Source organism: Thermobia domestica, chromosome 13 (assembly GCF_964235325.1).
Source record: "Thermobia domestica chromosome 13, izTheDome1.hap1.1, whole genome shotgun sequence".
Taxonomy (NCBI): domain Eukaryota; kingdom Metazoa; phylum Arthropoda; class Insecta; order Zygentoma; family Lepismatidae; genus Thermobia; species Thermobia domestica.
The window spans coordinates 136,306,168-136,325,489 of NC_137466.1; the positions used below are offsets into that span (position 1 = coordinate 136,306,168).

Consider the following 19,322-nt stretch of genomic DNA (forward strand, 5'->3'; position numbering starts at 1 on the left):
ACTTAAGAATTATTCTACAGTTCTTATCAGCCTTTTATTTCAAATTACATATCATAATTACCTCATATTCATCACATATCTTCATCATCATTTTTTTACTAATATTCATATTCAATTATTTTATTTCATTATATTATTATTATTATTATTATTACTATGCACAATTCGTTGAGGCTGTATCAGTAAAAATCTCCCAATATATACATTAATAAATATATATACATCATCTAAATTACCAATGAACTACGTTGCACCATCTACGTATGAATTTCATTTCGTTGAGATCACAAACAAAATCTAGATACTAACACAATTGGATAAATTTCCGACGTTTGATCCGGGGTTCTACGTTTTACAGATTCATAATTTTTACATACATATTTACCGACCAGAATCACAAAACTATATCGTTAACATTCCATTCTCTTTACTATTTACAATACTTTTTTTTGTTGTTGTTGTTGATTTCGATTCGAAAAAGTTTTCACAATTTAGATTTATATCTTACGGCGCGGACCGAAATCCAAACTGCCACTTGCCCAAATATCAAGTAATGCGCTGGTGCAGGTACTATATAGCGGCGCATTACACCATTTCTATATAGTTATTCTCTGTCACGAAAACCGTTATCTTAAAACATATATCTAGGATAGATATTACCTTAAATCTCCGATCTGTAAAAACGTTCTTATTGTTGATGGTTCGAAATCGTAAGTTTTTTTGAGTTTATTTATCGTTCAAATCAGGATATCTATATCTTCCAACTATTTATGTACAGCGAATAAAATTTCACATCTTAAAACATTATCTTCTTCCTGAATTTTAAAAAGACGTGAATTATTTGTCTTATGCCCGGTTGCACCAACCGAAGATTAAGATCGGATAAGATAATCCATTGATTATTTTTATCTTTGGATAAGAATCTTACATCGTTGCACCAACAGTTTGTGAGAAAGGATTAACTTATCCACGAGTAATCGGAAGCTGTATAAAACTATGACGTTTATGGCATGACGTCATGCGATATCATGCATTTGATTGGCTAAAACAGTGCAGTAACAACTGAAAACTGATTCGCGTAGCATGTGGTAACTTTTGTACTAGATATGGGAAAAAAGCGGGTAAAGTTTACTGCTCGGGAAGGCAAATATGTTTTAATGCTTTTGGACAAACATATCCTTTAACAAATAATAATAATAATAAAGTCATATCAAATACTAAAAAGAAGCTGTTTCTGATATTCCAAAATATATCGCTTTTTTTGGATAAGCGGAATGACGTGGAAGATCAACCGGCGAGAGCTCATGTAGTTCGGATCTTACATTAAGCTGTAGGACCGCATCTTATATAGCTTCGCTGCTGAAAGGGGTGCTAAACTCCAAACCAAATCCAATATAGATATCTAAGGTCCAAATATTAAATTGAAAAAAAATAGAAGAATAGCTTTTTTCTAGCAGATCAAACTCCTTTATCCGGCTGTTAAGAGACATTTTCAAGTAAGGGTGGTTAGTCCATTTTTCTTAAATAATTTTTGACTACAAACTACGCTAAGCTTCACACAAATACCGTCTTGTTTAAAATCCAACGTTCGGTATTTGCACTGAAGTATAGGATAGGATAGGATAGGGAGAAGTAGGGAATATTAGGATAGAATATGGTAGCGTAGGGTAGAGTAGCGTAGGGTAAGTTAGATTACGTTAGCTCAATGCTTTGCCAATTTTTTCAAATGTAGGGTAGGGTAGAGTAGGTAGGTTACGTTAGCTCAATGTTTAACCACTATTTTAAAATTTAGGGCAGAAAAATGAAATGAAATCTTTAACGTCCCACGTTTATGCCACTTAGGCTAAGGAAGACAAGTGAATGATAGAAAAATTGGTGGAATGAGAATTGGAAGAAATAGGAGTACCCTGAGAAAACCTACGGACACGATCTTGTCCAAAACAAATTTACTTAGCCTGCAATCGAACAAGGGACCCCACGCACCAGAGGTAAGCGCTCCAAATGTAGAGTAGAGTAAGTTATGTTACATTACATTAGGTTACCTTACAATCAACATTTAGGCTATTATTTTGAAGTGTAGAGAAGAGTAGGAAAGGTTAGGTTAGGTTAACTCATCATATTGCCGTGTCTCACCATCACACTGTATTTAACAGTTATATGAGTATGAGTGGGGGAATAATAGGGACATCAACAATGAGGTTATGTGTCCCCGTCTCGCCCCCCATGACTCTGTTCGAACCACCTTTATAAAATCCAAATTTTGATATAGATTTACATCTACATCGCCTCGCCAGTTCCGCTAAAAAAAAAAAAAAAAAAAAAGGTTTAAGTTTACATTTGCGTCGCCAGTTGGTTATACTTCATTCCAGAAAGTAGCACTGGTGTACATAAATATCGTCATCTTTATAAAGTAAAGTTTATTTTAGTAATTGACTGTCGGGTTTGCATAATGTTACCAATTCGCGATGCGGTGCTGATTTACGTATGGATCCAGCACTAATTTCTTGCATATATTTACTTCTTTTTCAGTAAATCCACTTTTTGTATCTTAAATAATCATTCTTGGGTGAGGCATTCCCTTGTACAGATTCATTTTAGGGGAACTTCAGTGTATGTATACGATAAGAACTATTGCGCAAAAGACATTAACCAACTCTTGCTAGATGGTCACTAAAAGCATGAATGCTATTTAAGCAAGTTACGGTAGGAGCGCAGAGGAGTGACCCGATCGGTAACGAGGGTGTGCGTTAGCAAAGGTGGGTATAGATATAAACGAGGATAGTGCAAACACTATATATGGCATCAAATTACCTTAGATGTTGAATAATGTATTTGTTCGTTAGTAAAAACGTTATAGGTAATATCCCGATTTTTTATTGCTTGTATATTTGTGTTCCAAATTAAGGGTTAAGTGCTGTATCGCCGGACCAGTTTTAGGAAATTTACCGGGTAAATTGGTTAATTTATTTTGATTTCTGATGAAGAATTATTGAAAGTCATGTGATGGGAAAAGTTGAAGTTAAGGAAGTGTTTGTTGTTGGTTGTTTTCGATGTAACCGGCATTACATATGTAGGCGGAAGGGACTATTTGGCGGATAGGTACACTTCCTATGATTTATGGCGCGTATGTGTCAAAGTTCAGACACTCATATTTGAGTTTTATCGAATTATATCTTAACTAAATGTAAGTTAACCAACCTAACCTGCTAGGTGGCCACTACGACAATGTGTTTCTGCAAACAGTGCAGATAGTTATTAGTATGAACCCATGACAAGTGCTATTGAAACTCGTATCATTACCAAAATTCACATGTTTTCACTCCCTCACTTGCGCGCGTACACGCCGCTCCGCGCGCGCTCCTTTCGGATACACTTCTTCGCTATCATGTGAGTCCACTAGCTTCGCCCTGCCCCGACTGGGTTGGTAGCATTTCTGCTTTATAGTGGCCACCTAGTACAAGTTGTTTTGTTTTTTGCACTAGTTTTTATGCCATACCTATATCCGGACTCTATATTTATACGAATATATTGATTTTTTATTCCAAGCTGTAAAAGTTTATACGTATCTGTTTTTCGAGATAATTGACTTGTAACTCAACCAAACCTAACCTAAGGCTTAAGTTTAGAGTTGCTCCTCCAGTTTCATACCTACAAAAAAGCAGTAAAAACATCAAAACGTGCAATTTTACTATCCGGATCCACAGTATAAGCAGTAGTAGTAGTGAGAGTAGGAGTAGGAACGGGTTAGAAGGGTTCTGCTCTTGACATAAAATGGGCACGCTGCTGAATCATCGAACCTTCCGCGTCTTGCAAATAGTATCCACTTCCACATATCTTTTCTCGTATTAAACATAACTTTACTGCCAAAGTTACATACCTAAACAACGCATAAAAACTTCAAATCATCATTTCTTACTCCATTTCTCCTGTAAATTTTCCTAATTTTTATATAAAAAAACGGAGGGGTAAGTTTAAACTTAACACTAACCTAATATAATCTAATCTAATCTAATCTAACGAAATGTATTTTTTTGCTTCGATTTTCGTGTAGTCCGGCGATACAGCACAAATGCTCAAATTAACATAACACATTACTAACGTAAATTTCACAATTATGTGAACCTCTTAAGCTCAGACATTTGTCGTTGCGCAGTATGAAGTAGCACATTGTCTTCAGATACTTTACTTCATATACTGTGATTAATAGCTACCTTATAGGAAAGTCCACGGGGAAGGTTCTAGATTACTGGTCCCCCATGTAGGTTAGTAGCTCGGTTGATTTCTTTCTGTACTAAAGTATATACATTTAATTTACACAGTACAGCCGAGTGAGCGTTAGCGAGTGAAGGCGGGTTAGAGCCCCGCACGGCACGTTGATTTCTGTCTTTATTACTGATCAATGGGAAGGGGGACCAGTAATCTAGAATCTTGCCAAGTCCGCGAATAACAGGTTCGACTTTCACTAATATATTTTTACGTAGCTATGTATTTGGGATGTCTTCAGGTAAGAAGAAAACATATTTCGATTAGTAAAACATTATTCTGTTAAAATATTATTACAAATTTGTTCTGTAAATTTTACAAATCTATGGATCCGTGCAGTAAAGGTGCACCGAAAATTATAATGAAAATTTGCTTATATTTTTTAAAAATATATATACACATCAAGTATAGGGGCACGATTATTGGTAGAAGCACGATGGCAGCAATCAATAGTTTTTATTGTAAAATTTGCAGAACATGCTAGCAGATTTAATGTAAGGATGAGAGCAATTCTATTGTATGACATACAAAGTTAATGTTCCAATTTTCTGCTTCGGTTTATTACTTTTCTTTTCACACTTACTTCTGCAGTATTTAATATACAAGGGCATATTCAACCCAAATAAACCAAAATTGTAAAGATTTAAAATGCCAATAGACCTGTTAAATGAACGAATGTTGCAGTGTATACCATAAAATATAATTGACCCCAAGAGAGCGTCTTGCAGCAAGGTCGAATCTTATAAATATAATTACCTTAAATGTTAGGTAAATTTAACCTACATTGTCCAACTCTACTAGGTAGCCACTAAAAACTTCACTTCTTCAATTCACAAACTATAATAAATAAGTCAATGAATATAATGAATTAGTGCAAGTATGCTACTTTAATCGGTCTATTGTAGTAATGACAGATATTTATTGATACAAATATCACTTTCTTGCTTTAGGAACAATTGAAATAAGCACAGTAACACCATTTATAACCACATAAATAGCCAAATTATTGATATCTTCTGCAAGCAATCCTGCAACAAAACAGAGTACTTCGACGGGAGAAAACAATTACAAAATGCATCATCGTTGAAGTATTCAAAAGGATTTTCCTTGTCTCATTATTCTTCTAGGTCGGATAGCATATTCTATCTGTTCGAGCACTTCAGATTCACCTAAAATATCCAAATCTTTTGCAAGCATATTCACTCTACTCACAGCTGATCTATTCCATTCCATTCCATTCGGCATCTGTAAAATGCCGTGTACTTTGGCCCAAACATATATTCAAATGGCCTGTTCCCTATAAATGTCCAAAATAGGATTGTATTAATAGTACTGTATCACATTTGAATGCTAGAGGAAAAAACTGGGAGTTTAAACGTTACACAGCTGATCACGACGTTATCAAGGATTAAACTCCCGTTTTCGATGGCTAATCTTAATTCGACGATCTGGCAATATAATCTTCAGATCAGTGTTGGTGCAACACATTATCCTCACTGCGATGATTAACTTTAGTTTAATCCCTATCCACGGATGAATCCTCGGTTGGTGCAACCGGGCATTAGTTACTCATATCCATCAACAACACCAAGAAACTCCAAAAAACGAACGACAGTTGAAAATATAACAAAAGTTACTAAAACAGTGAATGAACTGGTAAATGATAATCTTCAACTATTATGCAAACAGGTGGAGCATAACAAGTTAATCAATATAAAAAAACAAAAAACTTAACTCTTCTTCTTCTTCTTCTTTGTATTATTATCATTATTATTATTATATTTTAATTCTCGCTGACGAAAACTCCAAGTATGAGACGAAAGCTTAGAGAAATATTAAATCAGAAATTAGAATTTTACGTTAATGATATAATTACATAAAGGCTTGAATATATACTGAGGATATAGAAGAATATATCAATATGTCTAAAAGCACTCTGAAATAAGAAACATATTATTTCACATATTTTTCATACTTTTATTTTCGTTACTAAGAAACTGATGCTGTTCATTCATTAAAAAGTATTCTAATTTATGCAGCATAGCATGGTAGTCTGTAATAGTATTTAGCAACTATTAATATAATTGTTGTTTCAGGAGGTCATACACTAAAATTATTCATTAAAATAAATATCAGAAAAAATACTAAAATAAATATCAAACTTAGATTTATTCTTCTAGTCTTTTAGGGTTAAATATAAACATTTTATTTACAAATTCTTACATCTATAAAGAAAAACACTGTAAAAACAATAATATTGAACCTTAAATGTATACTTGGTATACTACAGTCTTATTTACACATTAAATTGCACGATTCATACAAAGAATATAATTATTTACAATTTACAACAGCTTCTTATTAAAATAATGTGAATCAGAGTGCAAAAACCTGGAAGTTGAGGGAGATTTCCACCACTCAATAGATTTGGCAGAAAATCTTCCAATAAAAACTTTGGAAGTGTACAAACTGACACTGTTGCCAGAAGTTTGCAAATTGATTACAATAAGTACTCATATGTAATTAACATTAATTAATGGGTTAACTTAGAGGCATCCCTAACCTTACATAGTTGAATACTTACGGATATTTAATTACCCCCTCACTTCGACTGTTATGATTTTGCACCTTGGCATGAGTTAGAATAAGATTCCCTATTAAAAGCTTTAAAGAATTTTCCGCAGACGATGCAAAGAAAAAAAAAACATGACTCACTATAATTTTCAACTTAAATATTTATTTAAAGGTATAATTCGACGCATATTTGCAAAATTTTTTAAAAAAAAAGTCTAAATTGTACTGTGATTGGTGCTATATTATTTCGGCAAACGCTGTTGCATTCATCAGCAACTCAGCGATGAAAAGAAATTTCTAGTATTACATATCCACGGTATGCCCTTTAGGCTAAAGAAGATGGATGGCTAATGAAACTGAACGAATATGAAATAATTTGTGGAATAATAATATGGGGCGAAATAAGAGAACCCCAGGAAACCCACGGATATGATGTTGTATATCGCGAACTTACTTGCCCCAAGACAGAACCATGGACTCCCTCGCACCAAAGGTGATCGCACCACCAGTAAGCCATCGTGCCTCAATCGGTGGCTCATGGTAACTCACATAGGTATAACTGTTGTCTATTCTCAGAATGACATCTTGAACTGATTGTGAGTGCCCAATTCAACTGAGCAATGGTGAGGTTTGTACAAATTTCCTTACACTCGAACAACTCTTCGTCTCAGCGATTCTTTTTTTCTCTTTGCTTCTACAAAGATATCTTTTGTAACAGCAAATGCAGTGTAGAAATTTGCTAACCGTGGAAAGCACTTGTAAGATTGTTCTTATAATAATTAACTTATAAGTTTACACACTTTTTAACTTATTACACAATTAATTTAAATTTGAGTTAAGCAACTGCAATATACTATTATAAGTTTGAATTACATTTCAGTTACCCCCAGCTACTGATGAAAGCAACAGTATTTTCCGAAACTTTATAATACAATCTCAGTACAATTTAGACGCAGTAAATTCATTAACTCAAATCTTAATCCACGCTAACTCAGTTTCTCCGGTAACATATGCACAGTGTCACAAAATGGCTTCCTCCTATGACGATAATCAGCATATGGAATACATTTAAGAGAAAGTCCTCAGCAATAAATCAAAGAAAATTCTTGAAACAATCTCCAGGTCTTATTGTTCTATTTAACTCTTAAACATAAACATCGATGGAAAAAAAAACAGTAATGGAATAGTGCAAATAACAATAGTCCTGCAACCTCATCGCTACCGTATGAGATGCTACATTGCCGTCAGAAAACAGAAGGAAAATATATTTAATGATTATTTCGAAATGGCAAAAAAGAGCAACAAAATATTGTATTTCAGTTGACGATTACAATGAAAACGTACAGCGAAGTTACTAAAGTTTTATAATTGCAAACCTTATTCTAGTGTTATTGGAGAACTGGGTTGAAAACAAGTTCTATACTTCTATCACAATATTGCACCTGTTTTCCAAAGGATTGATAACCATTTCTTTTTGTAAGAGCCATTTAAGAACCACAATTTGTATTATTTTTATACTGTTGAATTACAAAATACTCATTCATTCAAGAATCATTATTTCAAAAAAAAAAAAAAAAAAAAACTGTACAAAAAAATGTATACATACAAAATTTGTGTCTATTTATGTTTGCTTGTTATCGTGCACTCTCTTGCACAAACGTACTAATAAGTATCCTCCACTTTCACGCACAGCACGTACACATTTTCGACAAAAATACTCAATCATGAAAGCTAGTTTTACACTATAATGTCTCAGTGTCTTCAATGAAACGTCACACAAAAACTAATTTTTGTCATTTTACATTTTTTTTTTTTTTCATTTAGTTTATGTGTCTATGTTTGAGCTCCAAGCAAATGCCATTCTTGGGAGTAGTCAACAGTGTATTGGTTTGGAAGCTAACTGGAATGTCGGTGTACTCGCAAGAATCAACTTCGTAATTCTTGAATATATTGATAAGTGCCACTTTCACTTGAAGAAGGCCAAACCGCATACCTAGAAAGAATAAGTTGAAGAAATAACATATATATTACATTAAAATTAATATAAATTTACAATAAAAAACATTATGAACTGTCACTATAAAATCTTTGAATTCAAGTTATCGCTTAGCAGCTGAGAGAACAAACGTAAGAATGAGAACAAGCGCACGTAAATTCAATACAAAATGAACGAAGTACAATAGTTTTCATTTTCGGAGAGTGGGTATTACAAAATCATAAATAAGTAATAACATAAAAAGACTAAAAATGTAATTATATCCAAGGCATATTTAAGTACTTTCTGAGATTTATAACCCTTAAAAAAAGTTTCTCTTTGGCTATAATTTATAATAAAGTGATAAAATTTAATAATGATATGGTTTATAATAGGACACTACTAAAATTTCATCAGATTAAATACAATGGAATTCCTATGAAGTTTGCAAAAAATAATTTGAGTCAAGATCCCTTATTAAGATTTAAACTACACAGAATTTCAGAAATATATTTAGTTTAATATGAGTACTTTGTTTCAAATAGTTAATTTGATATTTTCCTAGATTCAATAATATATTTAAATTTATTAAATTTAAGTAGTGTTTACTATTAACTCATTCCACTATTTATTATAAATTATATCATTATTATAATGAACCTATTTTCCGTGGCTTTACTTCAATGCTATATCCAAAGAGGAAAACTTTCTCTGAGAGGTTCAAATGTCAGTAGAAACTCATGCATACCTTGAATATAATTACAGTTTTAGTCTTTCTATGTTACTATTTATTTATTATTATTTTGCAATAACTAGCTTCCTATTTTTTTTAAAGTAAAACATTGTATTTAGTTTCCTTTTTTTTATCATTGCTTTCGGCTATCCTTCCAGCTAAGCTGATAACCTGAATATGAAGTTTATTTATTTCTGCTTTCTCTACAGCAAAGTTTAGTTTCGAAAATAACAAGTAATAAACAATGAAAGCCAGAATATCTTTTGTACCAAATGGCTAATGCGCATTTAGATTTTCGGAGGAGGAAGAAGAATATTGCTGCAGCAGGTTATGCCTTTTATATGGTAGAATTGTCAGCAAGTGGTGAATATGCATGGTGGATATTGTCCGTATGCACCGTGCATTTTGGCTGAAAGAGCCAGCATTGATGAACAGCAAGGGTTTGCTATTCCTACAAGACAATATCAAGCCACATGTAGTACAGAGAACCCGGGAGACACTTCAGAACTTGGCTGGGAGACTGTGCCATGCACTATATTCACTGGATCTTGAGCCAACAATTACAACCTCTTTTATTAGCTCGACAACCACCTCCGTGGAAGAGCCTTCGCGAATGAGGAAGATCTGCGGAACGCATTCACGGACTTCTTTGCATTCACAACCGTCAAATTTTATCACCAGAGTATTGTACAGCTGGAGGAACGTTGGCAAAAGGTGTTGGATGCTGATAGAGATTACCTCGAAACCTAAAGATACGTACCGACCACTGTGTTACTCTTTGTTTGTCACTCCTCTAGAACGGCAAGAAGTTTTTTGTACTTTCTACGTATTAATTCATTTTATCTCATGGATTAAATCAATGAAAGTAGTCTAATATCCTAAGTGAACTATACGTATCTTCCCAAAACAAATAGCTCTTATCAAAAATTTAAACCAAACAAAGGGCTAAAGTTAAGTTTAAACAAAAAGACGTAAGAGTGTAATAATCACTGTCTAAAAATTAACAGAAAAAGTCTAGTTTTTCTCAAAATTTTGGGATAAAACCACTAATTTTCAAATTTACAAAGCATAAAAGAAAATATAATTCTATAGTTTAAGCTAAATTGGTAAAAGGTTTACTCTAAGACCATGAGTTCATCCTTGTCAGAGATGTAGATAGTGCCCTTGTTTCGTCCAAAAGTGCAAAAGTGAGACTTTGTCAAATTTTGACATGAGCACTTACTTTGCCTAGGAGTGTCAAGGATCGGGATGTAGAACTGGTCCTCCAGGTACCCACAGAATTTTCAAGTGCTACACAGCTTCTGATTGCCGAAAATTAATACGTATTTAGTTCTATCAAGGATCAATGCTGTTCACAGAAATAGGCAAATATAAACAAATTCTGTACTCACCAATACAATTTCGTGGTCCATCGCCAAATGGAAGATAAGTATAATTTGGCCTCAGTCTTTTGTTCTCTTCGCTAAACCTTTCGGGATCAAATTTATCAGGCATCGGATAATATTTCGAATCGTAGTGGATAGCAAACACTGGAATGTAGACACCCATCCCTTTAGGTACAGTTACTTTGCTTCCTGGAATGACATACGGATTTGTGCATACTCGTTCCAGAACTGGAAGAATTGGATATTTTCGCAAGGTTTCTGAAAAAGGAAATAAAGATTTGTCAGTACTAAATAATCATGACGATTTAATGCTAGAAAATTACTTTAAACAGTGATACATGGAAGGTAGGCTTGAGTATTAACTCTTCCTACCCTAGAGATTGAAAACGTACACAAATACAAAAAGATAAAAACGTAAGTAAATAAATAAACGGAATCAAGGGAAAGATGAACAATATGAACACAACACCATATTGCCAATTATATTCTTGATTTAAATGTTGTAAAGATGTAATAATTATAAATGAAATCACGGGATATAAGAATAATGAACATAATATGTAAATAATGTGGATATCGTCCTAACCTGTTAAATTTCCCAGTAAAGAATTTTTTATGTCTATCTCTGGTGATAATGGGCAGTGCTAAGTTTGGTTAAGAACTGCATGGAGTAAGAAATAAATCTTCGTAAGGAAAAAGAAGCAAAATGTTTTTCAAAAATTCAAAAGTTGCCAGAGAGACTGTAAACACATTAAGTAAAGAGAATGTGTCCCACATGTTGGATTGATAAGATTTTCCATTGAGGCTGTTGTGAATGCTGTTAGTACATGTATCATATCTAGATGAAATGTAAAGGAACTAGGTATAGGTAGAACCACTCTGGAGTACTACTTGTGGATGTGATTCTTTCCCTCCTTTGTTTACTGCCAAATCCGTTTGGGATGCATTCAGCTCTCAGTAACTATGATATTAATACATTGAGAACATCGATCTGAAACTCTCAGCGTATTCCGCAGTGAATGATAAGAACATGCGGCAAAATGTCTAAAAGACATGCGGCAAAATGTAAGCAAGTTTTGCCCTAATATTTCAATATGGCATACAGACCTGCACAAAACCTAATGCAGTAATTAGTTGGTTGCGACTTATGGTCTGTCAGATTCATAGCCGGAACGTGAAGTTTAAACTTTGAAGAAGTCGGTCAGGAGATGTTTACATCTCCTTTCTAAACAAAACTATTAACTATTGCCGTTATTTATGCATATTCGTATGAAATTGCAGTATATTAAAAGTATTTATTCTTTTTTCTAATCCCCCTTAAATCTTAAACAGGTATTGTGGCGATGATCACCGCGAAAAGAAATGATTTTTTTCAGTTTAAGATCCCACTATTATGCCCTTTAGGATAAAAGAGACAGATTATTAAGGAAAGTGAATGATGAAGAATTGTGAAATGAGAATGTGGAAGGAAATGAGAGTATCCGAGAAAACCCACGGATACAATGTTGTTCACCACAAACTTACTAGGTCGGAATCGAACAAAGAACTCCACGAATCAGAGGTAAAGACTGAGCCACCGTGCCTCCTATGGCCGCAGTGGAATTGACAATCTGATAGTTACTAAGAGCTTTCCACTGATATCAGCGTTCAGGTGCTCCTGTAGACGCAGTTTAAGAATCGACTTCGCAGACCACTCTGCTTGTGTCTTGGAAGCGTTGCAAGTTTCTGACAGAAAATTGTTTCCTATGATGTACAATATTCTTACAATAATGGTCACTCTGTTAATCACTACATACTCATATGAACACTAAAGTATCCTAATAACTATCTTTGGAGTTCCACTAGTACGGAACATTTCAAATGGACTAATTTTACCATTTATAATCAAGACAGATATGTTCATTGAACCAGTTCTTGGTATTACAGCTTCAAAACTCGGTTGAAAGATATAATCCAACATAATTACTAAATAAATGTCAATAATATGTTATATATTATACCATTTTCTCTTTTATTTGGAATTTTTCAAACCTTTCTATACTTTAAATTAAATGTAATAAATCTATTATTCAATTTAAAAGAATTACCTGTACTTATTAAATGCATTATTTAATAAGCTTTTATTCTTGAGAAACGTTAACGAAGAAATCCATGTTAATGATTTTATAAGTATATTTTACGCCAGTGGTTTAATACACAGAAACTACGCATTTAACATTTTTTTCTTTCTCTTCTTTAACAGAGACGCAAACCATTATGAAATGTAATAAAATGCGTCCCCTAAGAGTTAAGAATTAGGAGTAAAAGTTCAAGGTATGTTTAAATAGTAATGCAAACACGATTAAGGTATAACCAAAGTAAACTGCATGAAGATTTTAAAATATTTCAAATTATTCTCGAAAAATTAGTTTTCATTCGATTTTTGGATATCTAATATGTGTAGCTATTACAAAATTAGTAATAAGTATTGCTCTAAAAGTCAAAATTTGCAGACTTTTAGCAAACGTCTTTCTTTCAGTACGGCAATCACGAAAATCATTCTCTAAAACAAGACAGAATATAAAATATTTAAAAATATTTTACTGAAATAAGTTTCATTTTAATCTATCTAAAGTTTGGTGGCTAGAAGTAGGTTTAGGGAGCACTGTGGCTAGAATTCTCACATTTGGTGTAAAGAGTCCGAGGTTCAATCTCATGCCATATGCCTTTTGCCACATCATTTTACCAATCCACTCATCACTCATCTGTGCATGTCACTTTTACATTTGTCACTTCATTTCCAACCCTTTCATCAGAAATAACAAGAAGAGCAAGTGTCAAAGAAGTGATGAACGGCATATCTATTTATATTCATAAAAGTATCTTCCAATGAAGAACAGGAGACCAGAAAATAAAAAGAAAAGAGAGAAAGGGAGAGAAAAGATTTCTTTATATCTGATATCGTATGTTTAATAAAATCATTGTTTTCTTGCCTTCTCGCGGTGAAAAGGAAATGCCAAACCATAGGACAACATTCTATAGGTCAGGCGACGAAATACAACTAGTCACTTCAAACTATGAGTATGTAGAAAGAATGAATATTAATTGAAGCAATTCTAAGATTTTTCAAAAGTTGGATAACTGAAAGAACTTACTACGTATATGGCTGCATATTATTGAAGCCTAAAAGACAAGATGTACCGAATGTTCAGGAAAATGTTTGGTTTAGGCACTCTACTAATATATCTTGACCTGTCATGTTGCTTCTATTTCTGTTTTTGCGCAGTAGAAGTGAACGAAGAACTTTTTTTTCTTTTTTTTTTTAAGTTGGGGCAGATTTTATCAGATTTCATTCCAATTGTTGTCTTCGTTTTCATTCTGATTTTCTATCAACATTGTAATACCTCTTTGTTTCCCTCGAATTTCCAATTGATAAATTTAACGAATACTGACATCTCAACAGAATTCACTCTCATACTGGAAAAAAGTTCAAGCTTACTTATGTATATTGGTTGGTTGAGTTCGAGTTCAGAGTCCCTTTCATTACCTATATAAGACGGGGATCTACAGCTTAAATCCGATCCAAGTGAGCTTCCACCGTGAATCGAACCTGGGTCTCTCTGGCCGAATATATATGAAAATATGATTATTAGACTTATTTTTTTTAAAATAGTTATTGAAGTTGTCAAATAAAGTAACCAAAGGTATAGTTTAAATAAGAAATATTTCACATACCTGCCACTACTTTATCGAGATAGCTCATTTCTTGCACAGCCTCATAAGTAAGATTTCCGTTATGTTTCTCTAAAACCCTGTCGATCTCTTCTCGTAACAACCTTTGACATTTGTGATTCAGTGCCAATTCGTAACACGCAAAGCTTGTAGTTGTAGAAGATGTTTCAAATCCAGCCTCAAAGAAAACCATGGCTTGGCCCAAAATATCCTCGTCATCGAATGCTATAAAGAAGTAACATCAATCATAACCAATTGTTATGTGTTATATAATAAATCAACGAAATGAAAATAAGACAAAAAAAACATTTAAACAAACGCTACAAAAACATTCGGTACATAAAGAGGTGAATAGAATGTTGCTATGTACATTGATATATATATATATATATATATATGCATCTGTATGCTACGCCTTCCAATATACTATATACAGGTTTTTACATAAATTACTGATATGTATATGTTATTCTCAGGCTTATAATTAATCCGTTAAAACTAATTAACGAGTAAGTTGTTCAGTTAAAAAAAAATGTTAATTTTTAATGCAAATAATTAAATTTTACAGAAGTTAATTTTTAATTGATAATCGTTTAAAAAAATCATAACGATAAAAAAATTAATATTTTTTTTCTCCAAAACCAAGTGAATACGATATTCTGCACGAACATTTTTGTGCTTATTCTAAACTTATGTTCTTCGTAGAACTAACAGATGCACAAATATATATTAAAAACTATATATTTTTTATTACTTTTCTCACTTTTATGACTGTTTAGTTATTTTAATTTCATTAACTATCAATTTTGTATGGAAAAACCGTAACTTTCTATAATAATCGATTAATTTTTCCATATCCTTAACTTTGTCCGTTAAACTTTACATTAACATTAACAAATCAAGACAATTTTTATTGCAAAATAGTGAAAACAGACATATTTAACTTTAATCGATTAATTTTGGAATTAATTTCAAAGCTAAATTTAAAGTGCTAATAGAATATGAGTTTGTACGAGCGCAATATTGATATATATTAGAAGAATACTGTAAAACTACGATTAGATTTCAAAACTACGGATACCTATTACTAAAACTGGAAGTGGTATTCGAGATGGATAATAAAGACGGAGATGGAATCTATTTTTGGAAAACTTGAATACACATAAGGAAAAAGTATATATTTCACGACCTTTTATCATTTGCTCTAATACTTACCGACGGAGACTCATTCAATAAAACGTCCCATTCTTATGCATAGTTTAGTTTAGAAGTTTAGAATTATACTCAACTCTCTCTCTCTCTCTCTCTCTCTCTTAAAGAAAAATAAAAAGGAACAGTTTACAAAGGATCGTTAACTCCTTGCGTTCCAGGTGTCATTTTCCTATGTGCGTGCTGTAATACCAGGTTTTCATTTACTGTTAAAATATTGTCTAGACAGTTATATGGGACACAGTTATTTTGCACACGCGAGGAGAGCATTCATACTATTGAGTTTAATATATATAATAAATCGATATATTTGCATTGTAGAACATTTCGACTGAAAAAGTGAAATTTTAATGTTCTGAAGGGATTTTATGCTGCTTCAGGTTGGCAACACTAACCGGAGATAAAAAACAAAGCTTTTTCTTTTTTCTTTTTTTTTCGATCTCGAATTTGTTAATTGTTTATTGTCAAAACAAACACATGTGTGTCGTAATTGAATGTTTCCTTAGGCCTACCATCTGCGGAGACAAAACTTTTTTTTTTCTGTCAAAAGGTGCTGTCATCTAAGAAGAAATAGTCGAACTAGCTCATGCTTTGCATCCACTAAAAACATTCACCATCTCCAGAATTAATACGGCCATTAATGAAGGATGCGTTTTCATGACATCTCCGTGGATGTCTCTGGTATTTTGTAACGGAGTATTTTGTACATCCACATGGATGTCACTGGTATTTTGCAACAGAGTATTTTATGACATCCACGTGTATGTCACTGGTATTTTGCAACGGAGTATTTTATGACATCCACGTGTATGTCACTGGTATTTTGCAACGTAGTATTTTATGACATCCACATGGATATCACTGGTATTTTGCAAAGGAGTGTTTTATGACATCCACATGGATGTCACTGGTACGCAAGAGGTTAATGGTAACGAAACTAAAAATATTTTGGATCCCGAAACCTAAATAAACGTTTTAATTCTGTGTGCTTCAGAAAGAGAACTCAAGTACAGTTCAACATATAGATTTTTTCTACCGAACCGAAAACTGTAATTCGGTGCTCCGAAACAGAACTGAAATACGTTTTGACGTATTGGTTTTGTTCTGACATATTAGTTCTGGTCTGGTCACATGAAATCGAAAATCAAAATCATATCAAATTTTGTTTTCATCGTTATTCTTTGCAAACATCGTTAGCTCAAGATCGTTAAAAAAAAAAAAGCTGCCGACAATGTTGGCCAACTTTGAAATAACATAACAAAAAAAAAAAAAACTACAGCTACCAGAGGTCTGTTTTTGCTACAAAATCTATTAGCTATTTCTCTGTAATTTCGCTTCCATTTAAACATCTATTCCAGTTATTGAAATGGAAGTGACACACTTAAATAAATAAATAAATAAATAAATAAAAACATTCGGTTAGGATTTAGGATTTAGATTTCTGTGTTTTCAGCATGTAAGGCCATGTTAGCCCGTAATATTTTGAGGGATGACGTCCCTCGGCGAGCACACTATTCGGGGAAAGGGAAGGAAGAAAGCGGCCTGGGACCTATATATTAGTTTTGAAATCTAATCGTAGTTTTTCCAATACGTCAAAACGTATTTCAGTTCTGTTTCGGAGCACCGAATTACAGTTTTCGGTTCGGTAGAAAAAATCTATATGTTGAACTGTACTTGAGTTCTCTTTCTGAAGCACACAGAATTAAAACGTTTATTTAGGTTTCGGGATCCAAAATATTTTTAGTTTCGTTACCATTAACCTCTTGCGTACCAGTGACATCCATGTGGATGTCATAAAATACTCCGTTGCAAAATACCAGTGACATACACGTGGATGTCATAAAATACTCTGTTGCAAAATACCAGTGACATCCATGTGGATGTACAAAATACTCCGTTACAAAATACCAGGCGGCATTGGCCTGGTGTGAATTAGGAAAATTTCATTCAGGAGGGCTGGCCTGAAAAAGCGTTTTACCTTTTTCGAACGAGTGCCCCCATCGGGAATCGAACCCGGGACTGCTCGCACAGAAGGCGAGAGCGTTAGCGACTACGCTACGTGGGACCACAGTTTCGGAACTGAAAACCAGTAGAATAAGCTTTTATATCTATCAGTTTCATACCGTTAACAGCATCACATCTAAATTCTCTTTTTAAATAAATTCTCTTTTTAAACAAGCAAGTGTCTACATATCTTACTTTTTTTTCTTCTAAGATTTTTCAAATAAGTCTATTTGTACAATTAAACTTACATAATATAGAACTACTTACTGAATTTATCATTTTCTAATTTTACGTCACCATTTGCTTTCATTACATCGCCATTAGGGGAACTATCAACATCATCATCATCAATTTTTCCTTGCTTCTTAAGCTGGATTAACAATTGCAAAAAATCTTTTCCAACAATGTTGTTTTTCTCTCGAAATTCCATTGTATCTTTCACCACAGAACTGAAAAAGTTTACAGTGTCCTTGGGGTAAAATCCAAATTTGAAAACTTTTAATAAATGAGGAAACATTGTTAAACCGATCACAGCCAATCCACCAATAAATGAATCTTCAAAAATTTTGCTTCCTGCCATACGAAATTGAGAATTGGGATCTTTCAATGCATTTCCGTTGATTCCAAAAGCTGTAATGGCTATAACATCTGTGCTATACCGTGCTAAAAGTTCTTTCACTTCAATTGGTTGTTTTTTCGAGGCATATTCATCTAAACATGCTTTTAAATCTTCACCAACACCCGCCAATAGACTAAACATAGTTTTAATTTTACCAGTTGTATAAGTAGGACTAATCTTGGATCTCATATGTTTCCATTTCTGGCCTCTCATGCTAAATATACTTTTAGCTCCAAGAGGGTCGGTTTGAGGATCTGGTTGGAAATTTCTGTCGACAAAATGATCGAAGTCTTTTACAAAAACTGCCCTGATAAGTTCTGGGTCGTTTATCATTATTGCTGGTTTATTTATATTATAAAGGCCAACGAAAGGCTTTCCTGAAAATTTCATGTATATATCTTCAACAAATTCTGGCATACTTATGTCTTGCATGAGAAGTGGTTTCAGATTTCCAAACGGTACTTTTGGTGGCAAATGAGGTACCCCACGTTTCATCCAGTAGTCGAAATTCCAAGTTATATAAATGAACGCTACGACCAAGACAAGAAGAATAATGGTCACAATAGCAGCCAATAATATCTCAAGGACGTACATTTTGCTTCTCTACGTTTCAGAAATCAGATTTCCTTATCTGAAAAAAGAAGAAACAATCTTTTAGAGCTTGTTTTTAAAATATCTCGTATACATCTATTTCTAGAGTAATACTAGCTTTCAAAAGAATAGAAATAGAATTGAATAATAGAACATAATCGGAAAGAAAGAAGATGGTGTTATTTCCGTATTAGACTAACTAAATAACCAAAATTCAAATTTAATTTAGTTAATTTTGCAAGCAAAGCTTATATTAGG

At 33.3% G+C, this 19,322-nt stretch overlaps 1 protein-coding gene across 2 annotated transcripts in view; it reads right to left on the minus strand.

Annotated features, from left to right (window-relative positions):
• Window positions 1-6,413: 6,413 nt before the first annotated feature.
• LOC145668542 (cytochrome P450 6k1-like) overlaps window positions 6,414-19,322 on the minus strand; it is a 38,945-nt gene continuing 26,036 nt past the window's right edge. For both annotated transcript variants that reach the window (XM_081736526.1, XM_081736527.1), the window contains exons 2-5: window positions 18,122-19,104; window positions 14,645-14,866; window positions 10,937-11,188; window positions 6,414-8,830 (exon numbers count right to left, since the gene is read on the minus strand). In XM_081736526.1, coding sequence (XP_081592652.1) covers window positions 8,658-8,830; window positions 10,937-11,188; window positions 14,645-14,866; window positions 18,122-19,067 — 1,593 coding nt within the window. In that variant the 5' untranslated portion in view covers window positions 19,068-19,104 and the 3' untranslated portion in view covers window positions 6,414-8,657. The remainder of the gene's footprint in view (window positions 8,831-10,936; window positions 11,189-14,644; window positions 14,867-18,121; window positions 19,105-19,322) is intronic.